Source organism: Rhodnius prolixus, unplaced genomic scaffold (assembly GCF_049639745.1).
Source record: "Rhodnius prolixus isolate KJV_2025 unplaced genomic scaffold, Rpr scaffold_9, whole genome shotgun sequence".
NCBI classification, from domain to species: domain Eukaryota; kingdom Metazoa; phylum Arthropoda; class Insecta; order Hemiptera; family Reduviidae; genus Rhodnius; species Rhodnius prolixus.
Window position 1 is genome coordinate 12,313,013 of NW_027411604.1, and position 20,286 is coordinate 12,333,298.

Genomic DNA, 20,286 nt, shown 5'->3' on the forward strand with positions numbered 1-20,286 from the left:
GAAACCATAAAATATTTCACATCAGAAATTCAAATAAAAAGTTATAATAATGTTAGGTCTTGACGTAATCAAATCTTATGTAATGCAACTTATAAATAGGAAAAAAAATAGGATCTGAGAGGATTTTTTTTTTTTTAATCCACTTAAGGAGAGAAATACGATCTGATGGTATTCAGTTTGTGATAAGTAGTAACTTGGACGCTTTTTCTTAATTTTGAGCATAACTTGCGCTAAGTCATGTCTAATCATATTCACGTGGAATTAGTTCCTGTTCGACCAACAGTCAGCGTTTAGCGTTGGCACTAAATGTTGCTAAGGAGGTTATGTTATGTATACAAATAAAAGCTAAATGGCCGTAGGTTATATTTTAAATACCTATCACATAAACTAGTATGTGCTGATGTGAACAGTTAAGAAGTGTGAGTTGTCTGAAACATTCGTTCTAATTTTAGAAATGCTGAATAATATTTTTGATAAACGTTTAGAACTAATTTAACTACTCTCCAACAAAGTAGAGTAAAGTACTCAGTTGAAGTTCTAAACTTATTAGTGAATAAAATGTTTTTTAAAATTATTTATAAATCACTTTTATTAATATTAACTACCTTACTTGCATCAGTAAGTGATGTAGTAAGTTTTGGTGACATTATTTATGCAATTAATGCCGGCGGAGAAGCTCATACAGATATCTTTGGTATAAGATATGAAAGAGATCCTTTGTTCGGGAAAATAGGCACACCGTCTGATTATGGAAAGCAATTATTGATTGGGAGGGTGCCGGCTAATGATCAAATTTTATATCAAACTGAAAGATATCATCATAGTACATTTGGATACGACATACCTATTAATCAAGACGGAGACTACATTTTGGTCCTTAAGTTTTGTGAAGTTTATTTTAACGCTCCTAATATGAAAGTAAGTTTCTTTCTTATCCATATTCTCTAGTACAGTTAAAATTGTAGAGGATAGGATCGGGAAATAATTTATTCTTTAATATATTTATATATATAGTGTTTGTCTTTATTTGTTAAATTTATAATAACTCCAATGATAAATTTTCATTTTAAATAAGAGTAAAACTATTGATTTTAATTTTTTAGTGCATTCAAATGATTGGTTATTTCCTTATCATGTAGATAAGATATAATATTAGATATGAGATTTATCACCATATTGGTACACTTTAAATGTAGGAGCAAGAACCATTATTACACACTGGCAGTTTGTTCCAACTGTTATCTGTATTCATTATTGTGTTTCGTATTATCTCGTCACTCTAAAATTATTAACTATTTCACCAAATATTCTTTTTTTTGTTGAATACTGTTACTAACCACAAATTCGATCAAAATTTTGCAAAATTATATTTTATTTTACACTATCTTTTACTTCCAGTAATTATTTTAAAATTTAAATAGTATTACCCTTTCCTTTCACGGTACTATTTTCTCTTAGCGATACATTTTACATTGTTAAGATTTCTTGAATTTCTTTTATACGTTAACGAGTCTTAAAATTAAAAGATATTGAATACAAAAATGTTTCGAGTCTTTTGTAAATGAGTTTTTTTTATTTATTAATGCCATGATTTTTGGCAGTGATCTGAAAAAGCTTTACTTAAAGACGTTTAATTTCCTATTATGAACTCCTTTAGGAGCTCTTTAGAGGAAAGATGTTACTATGTATTCAGTTCGTACGGTAAAAAACATCAGTGGTGTCGGAAACGTAGATATTATGTAGATAGAATCTGATCTTTAAAATAAAAACTTTTCGTGACCATTGCCAATAAAATTTCCTAAATTAAGGCCTGACGATTCACTAATCTACTAACATCATTCACAATATGTACGTCAAGAAGCTCCTCATTTATCGATCTTATTTACAATAATCTCGCACTGAAACTGCTGTTTTCCTTTTAATAATTTTTTTTACTTTATCAGGTATTTGATATTGTATTGAATGGTGACCATACGATCGTGGCCGATTTAGACATTTTCGATAGAGTAGGACGTGGTGTGGCACACGATGAGTACATCTCATTTAATATTAATAATGGTCGCTTATATTTTAATGAAGAAGAATCAGATATTAGAGGAGGAAAAATTCGAGTGGAATTCATTAAGGTATTAAAAGTTATTTATTTCTAGGTGATAACTATGATTAAAATTTTAGTTAAGAGATAATAGAAGGGAGCAATCATTTAAGAGATTTTATATGTTAATTTGTGGAAGAAATGGCTACAATACCTTTGTAAAACTTGTGGTTTACCAGAATAATACTTGTAGACCCCAGTACTCGTAATAGGTTTCAGGCATTTTGTGACTGGTTGCCCAAAGGATTGTGATTACTTTTAAGAAATTTTTTAAAACCTATCAGCAGTCGATTGAAGCGGTGTACTGTGCATGTACAGGATTGTTAATACGTCATGTTCAGCTAGTACATAAGTTAGTTGGCTTTCTCTCTGATCGATCTCAAATCAGTTTGAAATTATTTTTTGAACACACCTCGTGCATCTTCATCAGAGATTAGGCAATTAAGAAATTAAACAGGTGCATCAATATTTCATCTAATTGCCACATCCATTCCAGTTAACCGAAGTTTGTACTCATCGTTCCCTTTTTGAGTTTTTATCGATCTGGAGTACACTTAGCGTTGCTTCATCAAGTGCTCCATCCAAAGCCAAACAATCCTTTCTCCCTGACTCATCACATCACGGTTTTTCCTATATATTTCTCCCTGGCAAAAAAATACAAAGCCTAGCCTCCAATCAGGTCGAAACTATGCGATAGTTTTGCCTTTTGGGCTTACAATCGCACTTTTCTGTTCATAGGCATGTAATCGTCCCAACCAGTTCTTTTGGTCTTGATCACTGACAAAAAAAAATGTCAAATGAGTGTTTTTGCTAGGCTTTCACCACTTTGTATCCTGATTCCTAAATGTTAGGAAAATTTTCTTTAGAATAATTTGCATATCGTTAATAATATTTGATTGTTAATTTAAGTACAAAATATTTACAAAAGTTTCTATTTAATTATATTAGGAATAAAAACTTCTTTTACGTTTGCAGGGATACAGAGATAATCCTAAAGTAAATGCTATTTATGTAATGAAAGGAAGAATTGAAGGTAACTGGGTTATTTTATTATTAAGGCATATTATTTTCCTTTTAAAGGCTTTTATATATATTTTTGCTATAAATAATGTGATTAAACCTCTACAGATGTACCTAAATTACCACCATTATCGGACACTGAAGAATGGAAAGGAGAGGAAAGTGAAGAAAAGCAGAGTGGTAGCAAATCAAGGCGCCCGAGTGGGCCAAAAACTCCTGATCCTTATTCAGTTGATGATTCTTCATTAATGCTTCCCGTATTTATTGCAATAGGTGCTTTTCTTCCACTGTTGTTTTGCTTGTGCAAACTATGATGGATTTACCACACCAATAAATCTGTGATTCCTCTTTTGGCCTTTATTGTTATATCTTTTTAACTTAAATGGCTGTTCACCAAACTGCTAGTGATAAGACAAAGAAGTATTATCCAGAGAGGATCTTTATAAAGTATTAATTTAAACAAAATGTACTTAATCATATGAGCTAGTCTCTCTCCTTCTCACACACAAAAAGATAAAGAGTCAGGACCCATTTATTGTTTTACCCACCAATGAATTTGGAGCACTAAAATCTAAGACTGCAATATTTCTCTTTCTTTTGTTATCATTTTAATACGTACCTTATTAATGTCTAGAACAATATTCAATAATAAAAATTTTTTGTTCAGTATTCTGTTGTTTTAGGCACACTTTTATGTTTATCTTGTAGATTTAATAAGAAAGTGAATGTTAATAAGTCCAACATATGTTGAGATAAACTTTGGTATATAAAGAAAATAATATAATACAGAAATAATAATGATAAGCCAATTTATTGAATATTGGTTTACAAATATGATTCTTTAACTCAAAATACATGTACATACAATCAAATCATGCAGCAACCGACGTTCAACTAAGCTTTAGCTGTGGCCACTCTCAGGGTTCTTGAGTAGTAATTGATCAAATTCATCAGAAAATTTTTATGAAATACATATAATACAGTACAGTCCATGAATTGAAATAAATCTCCTATGGCAATGAATGAATGTTGCTGAAGTTATTAAGAAGCTGTTTAGAGTGGAAAATTCTGGAGGTGCCCAATAAACTTTCGGATTAAAACTTTCGAAATAAAATTTCGGATTCTTACTTTCTAGTCAAGAGTAGGGAAATTCTGATTTTATAGATTTCAGTCTTAAATCTCATTTTGCAGAATTGGAACCATCTCTCAAAGAAAAAGTCCTTTTTTATCTGTCTGACCAAAAGGCTTGACGTTGCCCATTCGCTCTTGCTACACCATTGCAATTTACTTCCTAATAATGAGGTACAGAGCTTGATTCTATACCCCTTTTCGTATAACTTACATTGAAGAGATAGTAGGTATGTAACAATCACAAATAAGAACTACCTATGGAAGTGGATTTTAGCAAGTTTGTTGTTCTACAAATTCTTATGAAAGTCATCATTTTCGGGGTAACTTAAAAACCTCTACTACCCACGGTAGTGATGAACCTGCAAAAGGTGAATTTGTTTTGATTTTTTTTTGCTCAAATTGCTATCTCGAGTAAAGTGGCAAATACAATATTTAAAAAATTAATATTTTATGTTGTAATAGGGATTTTTTTTTTTTGTGGATTTTCCGATTTTTGTTAAATCAAATTAAAAAAGTATAAACTATATGCCGGTTTCTACATACATATGTTGCCTTTATTAGATCTTAAAACAGTAGAGAAACAAACTACTGGTTTGAAACTTGAATAGACTTTTTCTCACTCGCTAATTACAAATTTCCGCTATAAGTGTCTTGGCTTGAATATTGTATTACTACAATAAAAAAAAATTTGAAAGATGTCACAGAACCCACCTGTAAAATAAATTTCGATAGAGATAATTTTAATCGAAAGCGAGGGATCTTAACTTGAAAAAAAGTATCCAAAATACATTATAATAATAAATACATTACTCTTATTATGATTACTCTAACCTAGTAAAATAAGGTAAACATTTCTCTAAATTACAGATAAGATGCTGAAAATCATTCTCATTGTCTCATTATCTTATTTCTCCCTAAACCAATGTTAGAGAAACTGGCACCCTTCCCTTTCCGCCTTCCAAGTCAATATAAGTTGTGATTCCTACGTTCTTTGGCATTCCATACTAAGTACTCCAAAGTGGTTGATAGCTCATGTATAATAAAAATAGTGTTCCTTTTTTTTTCTTAAACCAGTACAAACGGGCAATTAGCATCTGTACAAAAAAAAGTCGCTCATTGAAATAATAGGATTCCTAATTCCCAAAGCAGTAGCAGGGTTAAGCTTTTATGTATTTTATGAAACTCAAGGTAGGGCACTTTTTGCTAAGCATCTAAGTAGGTTAGCGTTAGATAATATAGGTAAAGATCAAGCTGGACACAGGTTCTCGTTCCTATCGATATATTTACACTTGTTCATTGATTCATTTATAATGGAGGTGCCCAAAAGAGTATTATGTAGTTTTTTCATAACTTTTTCATAGCATTTGACAATGTTACTAAGTTTGAACTATATGTGCGCATTGTTCTACAGGTAGTCAATAACATGATGAAGCACAAGCTAGTGTTTAACCTGACAGGTTGTAACCTTAAAATTAGATGGCTTTAATTTTGGTCCCCTCATTTTCTTACTTGATCTGCTAATTGTGTACAATTAGGATTAGGAGTTATTCTAAGAAAAATTAAATTTAACACACAAAAAATCATGAGATTGCAACGGCGCCACATAAATGGTCAAGAGTTGAGAAGTCCAACTGTATTTTGGAAAAATAAAGACATTTAAGAAATTAATAATAACAGGCTAAAGCTTGTTTAACAGTCATTAAAATTGGCCAGCTTGCTAGCACTGGTGAACTCTAGATAGCAACTGCTATTGTTTCCCCCGCATAAAGAAAATAAAAAGAGATTATAATTTAAAGAAAAAACTAGGCCAGGCCAGGAGACAAAAAAACATTTATAATAATTATTATTATTATTAATTTATATGTCTTTAAGGCCTAAGCCTTTTACAAACGGAGTGTCAATAAACAAATTTCATACATAATATAATAATTTAATTAAATGATCAAACTTGATAATAAAAGTAAAATAAAAAACAATATCATTAATGAAATTAAAACATTAATATTTATAGATGTCTAAAGGAAACAAAAAATATAAAACTTGTTTAAAACACAAAAACAAAACTTTAACAACTGAAATTATCCAAAAGACCTTAACTTTAATATATTAAACGCGTATTATAAACAATAAGTAATTTTACTTTTTCGCAACTATACATTAATTCTAATAAATCTCTTTGTACATCAGAGGGCAGATTACTATTGAAATAATGAATCCTTATTGAGGCATAAAGAGGTCAAATAACAAACAGATGCAATCCTCCTCAACATTCATATCACAAACTGTACACAACAATTTACAATTTATAATATGAATGGATTTCTGTAAAGATATTTTGATAAAATATTTATTAGAAGTTCGCATCTGAGCAATCAACCTAGTTACCCTAAAAGGTTGTCTAATATTATTTACTCTTGAGGTACTCCAGCCAAGAGTGATAGGCTATTATAAATATCACTGAATAGGAAATATTCAAGAGATTGCCTGTCCAACTGGAGCAAATTAGTTTGAAGTTTTGAAACAATCTCTCCAGCAGAAAGTCCATTGAGATCTGTCGCTTCAAAAGAAACACCATATAACATGATTTATAATTAATTCATTTCTCATTATTCAGCGACATTTTTTGTTAGTATTTATTGGTTTATGACAAATTATTATATTTAGTGGTTTCCCCTCTTGGGTCTCCATCTCTAATGCTGTTATATGTTCGCTGTAGGGCGTAACTAGGAACCACTTCCGAAGAAATGCTCGGATTTTGACTAGGTAGGCTCTTAACTTATTTAATTAACGCCACTGATTACTGATTCACTGGCAATTGTAAAATGTACAAGTATTTAAAGATCTTGTATTAGTGAAAATTCGTGAGTTGAAAAACCTTCAGGTTTTTTGCTTAAGTAAGTGAAAAGTCGTTTGGATGTTTCTTTGGATTATTTTTACGCAAAATAATACATGGTAATTAGAGCAAGTTTGTAAAACGTACAAACAAATTCTACAAGCTTCTTTTTTTTTCTTTCTTTCATTTTCCACTTTTATCTAGATTTTCTCAGACTTCAGCCTATTAACAATATTTGTTCTCAGTGAACATCCAATCAATTAAATCTCAACAATCTTAAATAAATGCTACCTTTACTTGTACTAAACTTCAGAAAAAAAATATATATATGTAAATTAGATAAATATATTTCAGGTACATATGTAAGAGAAAAGAATGTCAAATCAAAGATGAAAGCAGAATTGATGGATGTGCTTTATAAATTTAAACTTTTTTTTGTAATCATAATTTCTTTAGTTTAAATAATAAACTAAAATAAAATGTAATTAATTTCCTTTATTTACAATGTTTCATGCAAAACATATAACGACCTCTCTGTAAAGGAAAGAGGAGTATACCTCTTCAGCGATAAAACCAGAAAAAAAAACTCAGCAGACAGCCCTAGCACTTAAATAAGCGAACGAATAGTTTGCATTGATAGCAGTATGAGTACAACTATTTGGGTTCAGTACAACCACATTAAAATTCTAGTTGACTATCGCTCCTACACTTACTTCGCCCTTTTGGATAGCTATTAGGGCTCATAGCTTTTGATGGCGTTCGGCTGAGGTCCTCTTCATTCAAAGATAACAATGCAACAATGTTGAAAAATTATCATTTCTTCAGTCTGGATGACTTAAATTTACTTACAGGTCTAGAATGAGTTTCTTCCAGATCCTGCTGATTACTCACAGAACGTTCCTTAACTTGTCCTACAGCAGTAAACTCTACTTTTGAAACAGAATTTTCGAAATGATTAGAATTTTGTTTTTCTTCTTTCAAATCAGCAAACGAAATTCTTTTTGTTCCATTTGAAGAGTTTGTTTTTCTCTTATTTTCATTTCTTTGTTTTTTTGATAAAATACTCGGTATATCTACTTTAGGTGTGTCTTCTAAAATTTCATTTTGTACATGCGGCGTACTGTCACATCTCTCGCCAGTTGCAACATTATCTTCATCCGAATCTAATACTGTTGAAAATCTAACACTGTGTACATCTATTTGAGATTTCTTTTCCACTATTGCTGTATTGTCGTCTCTTTCTTCTGCTGAGTCATCATCCGAGTCTAATTCTGAAGAATTTTCATTTCCACTTTCAGAATTTTCTCCCATTCTTTCCAATTCATCTTCGAACTCTTCCTAACAAACAATATTAATGTTCTTTAAAGCAAAGATTTAGAGACATCAATTTAAAACAAAAAGAGTATATTATTAAAACTAAATTACTGTTTTACTAACAAAAAGTTCTATGATTTTAAAATCCATATCATAATCTAATATTTATAAAAACGATAATAATAATCTGTACACTCTGTAGAATGTTTTTCCTCATATTATGTATATTTTCTTCACTTGTAAGTGGGCTTTTTTATAAAACCAAAATATTATACGACTGTCTTACTATATTTTTCAAATTAACTACTCCTATTTTTGTAAACATACCTGCATTTCAAGAAGATCAAGATGTCTCCAGAGTTCTTCCTCTGATCTCTCTTTATCTCTACTATCTTCAAGTTCTTTTCTGATTTTTGCAAGTTTCTTTCTGTACTCTTTGACCTGAATACAATAAAGAGAAATAAAATACAACTAAGAAAAATTAATGTAAAGGAAAGTGAAAATATTGTGATTATTTTTATGGTTATATAAACATTGCCAACCTTCTCAGCATGCCGCACTCGCCAAGATGCTTCTACTTTGTCATCGTAGGGCTCAATAATTTCCTTTGATTCACCCGAAGCAAAAATTTGATTGCTAGAGAGAGCAGTCCATCCTTCAAACAGTTTTTTTTCCTTTTCCAGTTTTTCCAACATACCGTTACATTCTAAAATCCTTCTTGTACATATTTCCTGTGCTTCTGCTGAGCATGTTTTAACAAACCAACCACCTCCAAGGGATACAAAAACCTGATTAGTATTTATAATTCTGCCTTTCATAAAACCAAGTTTTCCAATAGGCACCATAACTTGTTCTTGCAACTTTCCTAAATAATGTTTCAAACTTTTTTCTACCTAGAAAAAAAAGCGTTACTAATACAGGATTTCGGTTGTTAGTAATTAAAACACATTAGACGTAAAATACCTCCTCGTAGCTTTTCTTTTTCTCTTCCCAGAAAGTTATGTCGTTTTTGTTTTTAAGAATTGCTTCTAACCGCTTCTGTTCAACGAAAAGTGAAGGTTTACCTGACTCACTCATTGCCATTGAGTATGTATTTGATAAGACTCAATTTACAAGGTGTTATCGAATTTTAGGAGAAAAACATCTTTTTTAACACTTCATTATGTTTACGTTAACTAGTTTTTCAGTTAAAATGGGGTTCTTGTTCAATCGTAATAAACTAACGGAAATTTAATTTCTAAGACTAAGAACCTTTCCGTATTACCTTCTTACAACTATAACCTGTGTAGTGTGTACTGTGTACTGCACATGTTGAACAATAAAAAACCGTATAGGTTGATGGTACTACTATCTGTGTTGCACTAAGAGAACAGGTGATTTTAAAGAGAAGGGTTAAGCATTAAGCAAGAGGGACATTAATTATACTATTCTTTACCTACTCTAACCCTCTTTTATTAATTTAAACTTGAATGTCTCATATTATAAATAAAGACGTAAATTAACGAGTTTTACGAAGGAGAAAAAACTGAGCTGATGGAGAATATTATTAATGAACACATCCAAAGGAGCGAAAATATCATTTATGGTGTAAATATTGTTACAACCAATAATGGTGAAGAAAAAATATAGCATGGTAAAAATAAAGTTGGTGAGATTATGCATTTGCTCTACATTCCCAAAGATATCTCAGTAATTGGTGGCTCATAAGACTTGTAAAAATTGCTAATAAAATGCGTAATTGCAGCTTATATCGAAGTACGAACCTTAAAATGCTGCTTTGTCTCAAGATATGATACTAAATGAAACGAAATATCTAAAAAATCTTCGCAACTAGTCAGATGAGAAGAAACATGGTCATGACAATCCTAGAATTATGTAAATTAATGTAGGGACCGGAATTGGTTGAAAGGCAAAAGATGTGATTGGGGAAAATGCGTCAGTTATCAGAATGTAGCCTCTGGATTCATCAAAGAACAAATGGTAACACATTTTTCATTGCTTGACCTTCGCCAAATGAATAATGTTTGTAACTTCAGATTTATAAATCACCTCACTTATTCTATCTAGCCTTTCCATTTGTTTGGACTAAGTGTAAAACTCTAGCAAATACTAACTAATATTACAAGCTTCACAGAAAAAAATATTCCTTTCTAACATTGTTTTTGGTCATAAAAGAATAATTTTGGAAATCTAATATCTCCAATACAATTTGCTCAGACAACATTATTTCTAAAGACCCAATACCCCAACTACCAGTTTGTTTGCCACGTATGTTCCTTTCCCTTATGAGAGAGACCTAGTTCTTCAAATTCTAAAAATATTTTTTTGTGATTAATGAATCTCAGTTTACATTTTCATCCTGCCTTTTTTCGGGAACTGATCATTACTTATTTATTATCTACTCTTTACTTAACAAAGTCCACATTCAGTTACATCCCCCGTATTAAAAACATTGTCGCTTGGGACTTAGTTTACCCTTCAAAAAATCCTTTTCCATAAATTGCTTTTTACTGGTTCTTTTCGCAAAGTCTTAAAATTGAATTATGAAGCCCCAGCCTTGAAAGGTCGTGATATTATAAAAAAAACAATCGTCCCAATATGCTTAGTTATTCATTGGCAAAGTCTGACTCGTAGGCACTTGATCAGATAACTATTTACTACTCTATTTTTCAAAAATATAATCACGGATAACCAACACGGTTTCATGAGATGTATTAAGCAATTTATGAGCAATTTGCTTTTTTCAATTTTTAAATCTTAAGATTCCTTTAATGATAACTTTTAAGTTTATAATGATAGAGTAGACCATTCTTTGCCAATGGTGTTTTAATGGAAATAGCCTAAATTGTTTTCGTTCTTGCCTTATGGACAAGAAATGGTTAAACTGAAAATATTCCTTTCCATCCTCTTTCGGCCCATCAGGCGTCCCAAAAGGTTCCTAATAGTGCCAGTCTATTTCTACTGTACGTAAATGATGTTACTCTTGTCCAAAGACACGTTCAATTTCAAGTTTTCGTAGATGATATAAAAATTTACATAACTGTTCAACATAACTCAGTTTTTTTGTTTTTTGTTTTTTTACAGATTAAGTGGGCTCTTTCTACTTTTGAGGTTTAGGCTGCCACCAACTTGATGACTCTAAACATTCATAACTGAAAATTTAACACAACGTAGAAAACCATGCCTGATCCATAAATGTCAGGCCTTAAATAACAAGAGGAACCATGTTGGGCAGTGGCCAGAAAGCCTTCATTACAAAAAATGTAATCTTTTCTCATTTATTTTTTTTGAATGAATCTGTCTCTATTTTAGTTTTTGTTTTGCTCATTTTTTCTTGTTTACACAATCACATACCTACAATATTTATTCTGTTACCAATTCTCAGAAGCTCCTTTTTAAGGGCACCAATTGTACCCAAACATCCATCGTTTAAGAAAACCTTACTTTTTTACTTATCTCTATAGAATTCACCAAAGAATATTCTTTAAAAGATTACTCGTCCGTGATTTCTTGGACTTGCTTTAACCTAACGTTGAAAGGCGTAGGATCATTAAAAACAGCTTAAAAACCGTTGTGATCCGTGAAATTAAAGGTACAAGTAACAACTAAAAATTTCAATAACTTATCTGGTTCTCACTTTGTAACTATTTTACTAATCGAAAGTTATAATTAAAAAATATATATATCTGTGAACCAATAGACCTTTGTTATTCTAAAATTAACCTATGTAAATTAATTGGTAGAAAGTATTTTGAAAGCAAGACAAAGTTTCCATTAAACCTGCTCAGTACATTAGGGCTATTTAACCGATAATTTGTGAACCATCGCAAAAGAGATTAGACAGGTTTTTAAAATATTGAAATAAATATAAAAAAATATTTTACAAAAAGTTTATTTTATTCAAATTGTTTACGTTTCAATAAATAAGGGCTGTCCATGTTCTTATTCCTTAACTATTATAGATATATTTAGCGATGTTTCAGCACTTCGCTGATCAAATGTTCCAAATTTCAATAGGAACGATAGTCAATTGAGCGCCTTAGAGTCATGCAATCTACTTCATCAATTTTTATTGAATTATTTTTGATATTTATGTCTTCCTCTATTTGAATTTGTGTCCTCAACAAATATCGAAGCGTGGCATTAGCCTGAAAATAAAAAATAAAATAGTTTATATGAAACGCTTTCTCTCCTTTGAACATGACTTTTTACAAAAATTCACGATTGGTAATAAATTTCAATTTTTGTAGGTCTTAAATCTTACTTCTGCTAACATTTGCTGCAAATTTATTACGGCATCTTTGATTCTGTTGACTTCATCTACAAGATAAACCTCTGCTTCGTCTCTAAAAGAAACTTATAAATCATTTGAGTTTACTTCTAAAGAGTCTTTAACAGAGAATGAAGAAAATTGTTATCTTACCTGCACAATTCTACATTCTCCCTGTGGCAGCGGTTACCTAAACGGGTATGCGCAAGGGCCATAAATCTTTCTTTTTCCGCTATAGATTTCTCTAAATTTACTATGTTAGTTTTCATCTCATCAATTTGGCGTACGCACTGAAATAAATTATATAATACAAAAATGGTCTTTTGTTTCAGAAAATGGGAGAATAAACATTTTTTATTTTTAAAAAAATTCTTACTTCAAAATGACTTCTCTCCAAGTTGGATTTTTCTGTTTTATATTCTTGAATTCTTCTACGGAATGCTTCATTAACAGCATCATTCTGACTCCATAGATCTTCAATAACTTGCTTTAACACTGCATCAATGTACGCTCTTAATGGAATGCAAATGTTTAACTCTTTCGTGGCAGCATCAATGTTGGCCTGAGTATGAGCACTCCATTCAGCTTCAGTAATCGTACTAATTGCAAGGAATGCATTGATAATAAAAATTACAGTTTAGAATTTGTTTCTGTATTTTATAATGAAATATTATGAATCCCTTTACTGATTCAGTGATTATTTAGTTTTAATAGATTATTGGGTTATTCTCGACGCCCCTCGACATCTTAATATAAATCCACTAAGGTAAACCATCATAATTTTATAATCTAAAATTACTTCTACTATACTATAAATTCCATCATAGTTTGATGTTAAATAACTTCAAAAAAGAACTTCATTCTTTATTCATATCTCCTTACTAAACTAAACAAAGGAAGACATTTAGCAAGCAAAAAAAAGAACTTGTCAAGCCTAAATATTTAGAGCAATACTTTGTCAAGCCGTTGTTTATTTATATTTTCTTTACAAAATAAATAAAACAAAAATAAATGATAAAAGATTATTCTTACGCAGGATCAAGGGCGGTACCTCCGTGATAAATGGACAGATTGAGACTATTTTCGTTCAAAAGAAGATTATGTTTATCAATGAGCAGCACATTAGCTTTATCCAATAAATCACGACTAAGAGTATAATTCTGAGCTCTAATTCTTCTTATTTGTTCGTTCACTTGTTCTAAAGTACGCAACAAAAGTGAGTTTACACCTGTAATTATTTCAGTCTCCTTTACAATTTCATGCTCCACATCGTCAATACACAGATCAAGTCCCAGTCGGCAGTCTCTGTTAAAAATAAATAGCTAAATTTTATTTATAGACTTTCTTTCACAAAATCGTTTCTTATAAATTTAGAATATCAAAAATAGAACAATAAAAGAAAATTAGATCTTTATGTTGTCCAAGATACTAAACTAATGCCAGAGATTGTAACGGGTACCTGAAAGCTAAACATTTATGACAGATATCCAAAGCATTAGCACTCAGAGATTTCAACGCAGTTTCAATTCTATGTTTATAAGTAATTAGTGCGTCAATTTCTAGATCCATTTGTTTTTTTTGCCTTTCTAATTGTTCTTTTGTGAATTCAATGTCCTTTATTTTTACTTGCAATTGATGATCTACTTCTCTTCTATTTTTTGTCGCTTCTTCAGAAGTTTCTTCAATTAATCTTTCACTATCTGCTAGTATCTGTTTAGCTAATTGATGTTGAAGTTCAGTATTCCTTCGACGTTCGTTTGTACCTTGGTGCCAATCGTTCAAAGTGTATTTTGGGCATTTCCAGACTTTTGAATACTTTGAATGGGTTTCACTTGTATTTTGAGTCATTCCTAATAAATTAATATTATCTTTTAATTAAAAACAAAATTAGAGATAAGTGATAAAGAAAATTAAATCATGATTGAAAATACTGCTAAATCTCTTTAAACAAGATGGCCATTTTTTTATTTATTTTGAATGATACTTTTTTAAGAAAATCGATAACCATGGAAACATATAACCCTTATCAAAAAATTCTCTAACTTTCTCTTCTCCAGAACTTCTCTAACTAGAAACTTTCCTAGCCTAGGCCACGCGAATGACAAGAGGCTTTGGACTTTTAGACAATCCGTTATTTGGAAATATGACTATAAAGTATAAACTGATGTTCCACCGTTTTTCACATTTTTTGTTTTAAATTAATAATACTTAACTCGTATTTTGCCATAGTTAGTATACAGTCATTTTAACTAAGGATAATGAGAATGACGTTACTACGTATGAGTGAATCTGTATGATGTGAGACATTTTACCAACTAAAACTAATTGGGTTCCTAATAAGAATTATTGTTAAGCTGTGATAATACGCGCTGGTCCACTACCTTACACATGTTAATATATTAACCAACTTCTTACCCTTATATGACCTTTCAAAAATATGAGGAAATTCCACCGTTTTGTTATGTGTAGAAGATTTAGTCATTATGCCTTTTTGAAGGTAGGAATCGGCAGATGATTCCAAAAGAACTGCGAAAATTGAACTTGAACTGATAGGCATTGGTTCATAGTTATCCACCACATAGACTTTAGCCTTCCACTTACTTAAAAATTCGGTACCACCAAAATTGTTCATAGCACCCGAAAATCTGAGATCAGATTTGTTACCTATCTTATTAATACTTTAATTAGAAACAAAAATTGTTAAAATATATTTGCGCAATCTACAAATTCTGCTTCATTAACAAAATCCCGGTACCATACCGATACATCCTCAACGTTTTATTTTTTTATAGTCAGAATTTTTTTTTTTTTATAGATAAAACTGATATATTGTGACGATTATTGAAGCTCATTTCTTCGGAAAGAGGGAAAAATCATTTCAGAGATAGCAAGTAATTTTTTACTTTTCTCCTTGAAGCAAATGCTTCAAAAGAAGATCTAACTGAACTTTAGTTTGAAGGTATTAAATAGAAAATTACGACCAACACTTACTTACTTGAAGAAAGTTTGTTAAAATAACTTATTTAAACACTTCGGTTACTAACAACACTAATAACAACGTTGGATTGGAACGTATCGAAAGTAATAACGTTGCCACAGTAACTGATTAATTGAAATAACAATTGTAAAGGAACTAATGATTTGGTTTCATGTCCAATTCATAACAAAAAGAAACGGGCGTTTTAGGTGATATTGATCCAAGAGATAATACATAGTTACAATTACATTTTTGTACCATTCAATTTTGGGTTTGAGCGTCATTGTTGTTACTGGCACTGTTTGCTCTAGCAACAAAAAAAAAAAAACTTGATTAATTCTAAAATTTATCTAATTATTTTCTGAATATGAGCATTTTTTTAATTTCATATCCTTCGATGTTCCAACCGCTTCATTACGTTCTGCAAAATTAGCTTTCCACCACGGCATTCTTCTAAGGCAAGATATTATCAAGATACTGGCCAATGTTCATAAACCGTATCAATTGAAATTTGAGTGATAAATTTTATAGCAGTGAAATGTCCAGTTTCTTAATGTGTTAAAATATATAACTTTTAACGTCTTACGACGTTAAATTTTTAAGTGACATCAAATCTGTGATCCTTGGTGTCTTGAACTTAGTGCACTGCCGGTTTCTTTTTTTATTTTCTCCCTCATTACTTAAAACACTTCCACCATTGCAGTAAAAATCGAAGGGGTAGCACTCCTTTTCTCAGAATTGGGATACTTTCCAACAATTTGATGGACTACTATTGAGGAAATCCCTTCTCTTTTTCCTTTGTATATGATGATTTGAAAAGTCATTCTATAATTTTAAATCTCTGTGAAGGATTTACTTCCAAATAAAGTTTATTGAGGACCTCACATCCATTCCTAGGAAGTGTTTGAAAATCAATTAACCGAAGTTTGATGTTTCGGCGATGTTGATGTTAAATCAGCCACACAAAAAACAAAAACAAAAAATTCTACTGTTTTATTGTTTTTTCTCAGCAGCTCGAGAATTGTTTATCACATAAAGGATATATCACCCTTATTTTGAGATTTTTTTTTTAGAAAAATTCATTTTGAAAGATTCTGAGAAGCTCAGCTTCTTGCAGCACTATTAGAAGAAAGTTACTTACTCCCGTTGAATTAAACTAATTCGTATTATATTCAGAAAAACTAAGAGTTAGGATTGCCCCTAAATAGAACGAGCAGAATTTTTCGAGCTCAAAATCAGATTTTTTTTTTATCTGGTAGGTTCTAAAACCCTATGTATTAAATATGACCCTTCTAACATTCTACTGCCCAACGTTGGAAGTAAGAGTGTGAGCTAGGTTCTAAAGTCATAAATTCATAGGGTCTTAAAGATTCCAATAGAAGTGGTACCTCTACGCTTTCGCTACGCTTGTCTCCTGATTGAACAGATGGAATTAGGAGGGAATTAGCGATTGGAACAGGAGGGAATTAGCGTTCTCATCTTTGCATAAGGTAAAACAATTTTTTCTTGGGATTCCACTGGCCAGCACTTCATTTTTAAAGTTAGTATCTGTGTTGCTCTTCAAACTTTAGATAGTTTGCAAAGAGAAGCTCTTCTAGAGGTGCTGACTGTGCTTGAACCTGTAGAGATGCGTTCAAAATGCAAATGTTGGTTGAGTCTGTGGCTTTAAATCGCATGATTTCCAACTTACTTTCTTTATTTTGATGTTTGGTTATTTTTTTCATTATTATCTTTTTTTGTACATTGTAGAGGTGTGGTCTTCCGAGGAAAGAAATGCAATTAGATTAAAGATAGGGCAATCATTGCGCCCCCGAACTTAACTTACAACAGAAATTTTTTTAAAATAAAATTAAGAACTCTTTCTATGAAAGTGAATAAGTTATGAAACGTAAGTTTATGGAAATTCATATTTTGGGAAACCGCATATTCTAATTGAGACCGTAATGATTCCTAACGCACCTTTAAAGCAAAAATACAAATTTTAAATACAAATATGTACAAAATTATATATTTTTGGTCATATTTATTATTTAAATTAGATGAGAAGTTATTAGCAATAAATATTATTTACAATAGTAATTTTAAATGAATAGGGATATTTTCATCTTACAGAATTGTCAAACTATAAAGGATTGAGCTTGGTATTTTGATTTTTGATAGTAACTTGTAACGGAGAACGTGAGTAATTTGAACTGGAAGATCCATTGCGTGGTGTGCATTGTAGAACAATTTTGCACAAGTTTGTTTAAGAACAATAAATAATTCGGTATAAATATCGGCCATGGCCGATCGCATTTTTTTAAGAGAAGTTAAATTAGAAAATATAAAAAAAACGTTACTGTTTTATCAGCATTCTGTTGGAAATGTAAGTTGTGTTGTGTGGGATGCAGCATTAGTGTTGGCTAAATATTTAGAAAAACGCTCCGGACAATACGATTCATGGCTAAAAGGAAGAAAAATAATTGAATTGGGAGCTGGATTAGGTTGTGTTGGAATTGCTGCTGCATGTTATGGGTGAGTGGGCATTGTAATCTGAATTTATTGCAAATGTTTTTTAAAAATTAATTTATTTTAGTGTTTCAGAGGGGATGTTGTACTAACAGATTTACCCGATGTTGTTCCTCAACTTCTTAAAACTATAGACCTGAATAGAACAGCTTGGAGTGACAGAGGTCAAGTAAATGCTGCAGCACTGACCTGGGGACAAAACAAACAAAATAATATTGAATCCCTGAAAATACCAGCGGACATCATTCTACTTTCGGACTGTGTTTATTATGAAGAGGTATGTTTACTTTACTGTATGACACTATATTTATTGTAGGTTTTATTTGGCTCACCAGAAGTTAATATTTCGGAAGATCATCTTACTCTTCTTAATTCTGTTCGGAAGCCAATTTATATTTAAGTACTTTACAGTAATAGAAGGATCGGTAGTCATTGTGCACCACGGGATTCCAGAGGTTGAGGCACATCTGGTTACCATTTTCAAGTTGCCAAATTTGAGTCATAGTACTTCTTTAATTGTTAGGAAAGGTGGTCTGGTTTTGACTTTGGCCAAATCATGCAGAAGAGACTAATATGTGGGACCATCATTGTGAGAGAAGTGTTGGCCGAAGACTTAGTACAGAAAGTTGAACAGGCTACTCTTGTACTTTTTCGCTACATACATAAGTGAAATGGGGGTTATAAAACTTTGAACTTAACCCAGAGGTTTGAAAACAGCCGTGATATATGTACATGTGTAAACAGTTTTTCAAAAGTTATTCTAAGTAGTTTTCCTGAAAATTAGTGAATAAATAGGCGTTGTAAACGAAAATTTACTTTACAAGTTTCTGCAAATGTTGATAATCTTACAGAAATTTTTCCTGGCACGCACAGTAAATCCAAGTTGTATTGTCGTATTTCTGGGTTAGATACCCGGTCTAGACTGTGGGTTTTATTAAATAGTATTTAAAAAGCATTTTTGGCAAAGTATTTCAGCTTGCGACCTCAACATATGATCAATAGTTGATCGTAAAGCCAACTTAAAATAATTAGTATTACATATTTTACTTTTCATGGCTTACGGGTGATGGATAGTGTAGTCTATATCGAGAGAATCTGTTCGGAGGCACAGAAAAAGACTCCTGCGCCAATGATCTCGGGTATTGCCGCGCCTTAAAAAAAGATTATTTTAAAAACTATTCAGAATAGAAGAAAGGAAGCGGTTTTCGCATAAAATAATGCATCTAAACCTCCATATTTATTACGTTTAGTAACAATCCACTTAAATATACATCGTCGCAAAAAATTACCAGTTAAAACTTTGGTCTGATATCTCTGTTATTCCGACAGTGTTATTGTTTGGACAAGCTATACAACGTCCCAGATTTGCATATTATGAATTCATTCACCCTTATTTTTCACACGAGATGTTCCGACAGTAGAATTTCTTTGACTTATCTACCTTATAAAATTGTGTAAGTATCAGCATACCATTATTGATTTTAAATACAACACACGATTCTTGGGCTAATTTCTTTTTTCAATGGGTGCTTAAATCGTTTTCATATCAAAGATTTCATAGCAAAAATTACTGTAACTACTCCTTGAAATTTTTTTTTTAAATAATTTAACTGATATATTAATACAGACGTGGATTTTTTTAAAATGTTAAATAAATTAAAAGAAATAAATAATCAGGGAGTAATCAGTTATGAATTTCATAATTTTTAAGATTATCCGCCTGAATGTCTTAATTCATTGAAAATTATATAAGATAATAAAACGAAAAATATGTTTATACCATATTTATGTTTTCAGTCGTTGGATCCACTCATCGAAACCATCAAGTTATTAAGCAGTGATTCGACGGAGATCATTCTATCTCAAGAAAAGAGAGACACTGAAAAACAGCAAGAAATATGGAAACAATTTTTAATTAAATTTAATGAAGTGTTTACAGTAAATAAAGTTCCTTTAAATGAACAGGACGAATTATATGCTAGTCCTGATATATTTTTATTAAGAGCGCAGAAAAAAAATTAATTCTCAGTTCTGTTGTCGATTTACAATTTAAACTTTTTAGTGCTTTTAATCTTTTTTTTTATGAAAATGAAATCTTATTTCAATTTAATCAATATTATTATTCTTTATTTTTTTTT

At 31.1% G+C, this 20,286-nt stretch overlaps 4 protein-coding genes and 1 long non-coding RNA gene across 9 annotated transcripts; 3 read left to right on the forward strand and 2 right to left on the reverse strand.

Moving 5' to 3' along the window:
* Positions 1-157: 157 nt before the first annotated feature.
* On the forward strand, positions 158-3,784 carry LOC141454374 (malectin). Its single transcript, XM_074128525.1, has 4 exons — positions 158-918; positions 1,944-2,126; positions 3,071-3,128; positions 3,224-3,784. Exons 1-4 carry the CDS (start codon positions 559-561, stop codon positions 3,427-3,429), a joined length of 807 nt encoding a protein of 268 aa, XP_073984626.1. The 5' UTR covers positions 158-558; the 3' UTR covers positions 3,430-3,784.
* A 3,020-nt stretch (positions 3,785-6,804) lies between these two features.
* LOC141454373 (uncharacterized) lies at positions 6,805-9,697 on the reverse strand. 2 transcript variants are annotated; one of them, XM_074128524.1, is made up of 4 exons: positions 9,357-9,697; positions 8,936-9,282; positions 8,721-8,834; positions 6,805-8,417 (listed from the first exon to the last, which is right to left on the reverse strand). In XM_074128524.1, the coding sequence occupies exons 2-4, from the start codon at positions 9,236-9,238 to the stop codon at positions 7,893-7,895; spliced, it is 942 nt and encodes a 313-aa protein (XP_073984625.1). In that variant the 5' UTR covers positions 9,239-9,282; positions 9,357-9,697; the 3' UTR covers positions 6,805-7,892. The 2 variants fall into 2 exon arrangements, with proteins under 2 accessions (XP_073984625.1, XP_073984624.1); XM_074128523.1 differs by having other exon boundaries at positions 8,936-9,286; positions 9,357-9,695.
* Positions 9,698-9,781: 84 nt separating this feature from the next.
* Positions 9,782-13,133, forward strand: LOC141454378 (uncharacterized). The gene is made up of 3 exons (XR_012458678.1): positions 9,782-10,373; positions 11,478-11,656; positions 12,996-13,133. It is a non-coding gene; the product is annotated as an uncharacterized lncRNA (long non-coding RNA).
* On the reverse strand, positions 12,269-15,798 carry Tektin-C (Tektin C). 3 transcript variants are annotated; one of them, XM_074128520.1, is made up of 7 exons: positions 15,659-15,798; positions 14,123-14,513; positions 13,696-13,968; positions 13,040-13,262; positions 12,817-12,953; positions 12,658-12,739; positions 12,269-12,541 (listed from the first exon to the last, which is right to left on the reverse strand). In XM_074128520.1, the coding sequence occupies exons 2-7, from the start codon at positions 14,509-14,511 to the stop codon at positions 12,404-12,406; spliced, it is 1,242 nt and encodes a 413-aa protein (XP_073984621.1). In that variant the 5' UTR covers positions 14,512-14,513; positions 15,659-15,798; the 3' UTR covers positions 12,269-12,403. The 3 variants fall into 3 exon arrangements, with proteins under 3 accessions (XP_073984621.1, XP_073984622.1, XP_073984623.1); XM_074128521.1 differs by having other exon boundaries at positions 15,655-15,766; XM_074128522.1 differs by lacking the exon at positions 12,269-12,541 and having other exon boundaries at positions 12,658-12,749.
* Positions 15,799-17,755: 1,957 nt separating this feature from the next.
* LOC141454375 (protein N-lysine methyltransferase METTL21D-like) lies at positions 17,756-20,286 on the forward strand. Of its 2 annotated transcripts, XM_074128527.1 has the most exons (4): positions 17,756-18,154; positions 18,224-18,425; positions 19,478-19,602; positions 19,946-20,008. In XM_074128527.1, the coding sequence occupies exons 1-4, from the start codon at positions 17,922-17,924 to the stop codon at positions 19,980-19,982; spliced, it is 597 nt and encodes a 198-aa protein (XP_073984628.1). In that variant the 5' UTR covers positions 17,756-17,921; the 3' UTR covers positions 19,983-20,008. The 2 variants fall into 2 exon arrangements, with proteins under 2 accessions (XP_073984628.1, XP_073984627.1); XM_074128526.1 differs by lacking the exon at positions 19,478-19,602 and having other exon boundaries at positions 17,759-18,154; positions 19,946-20,286.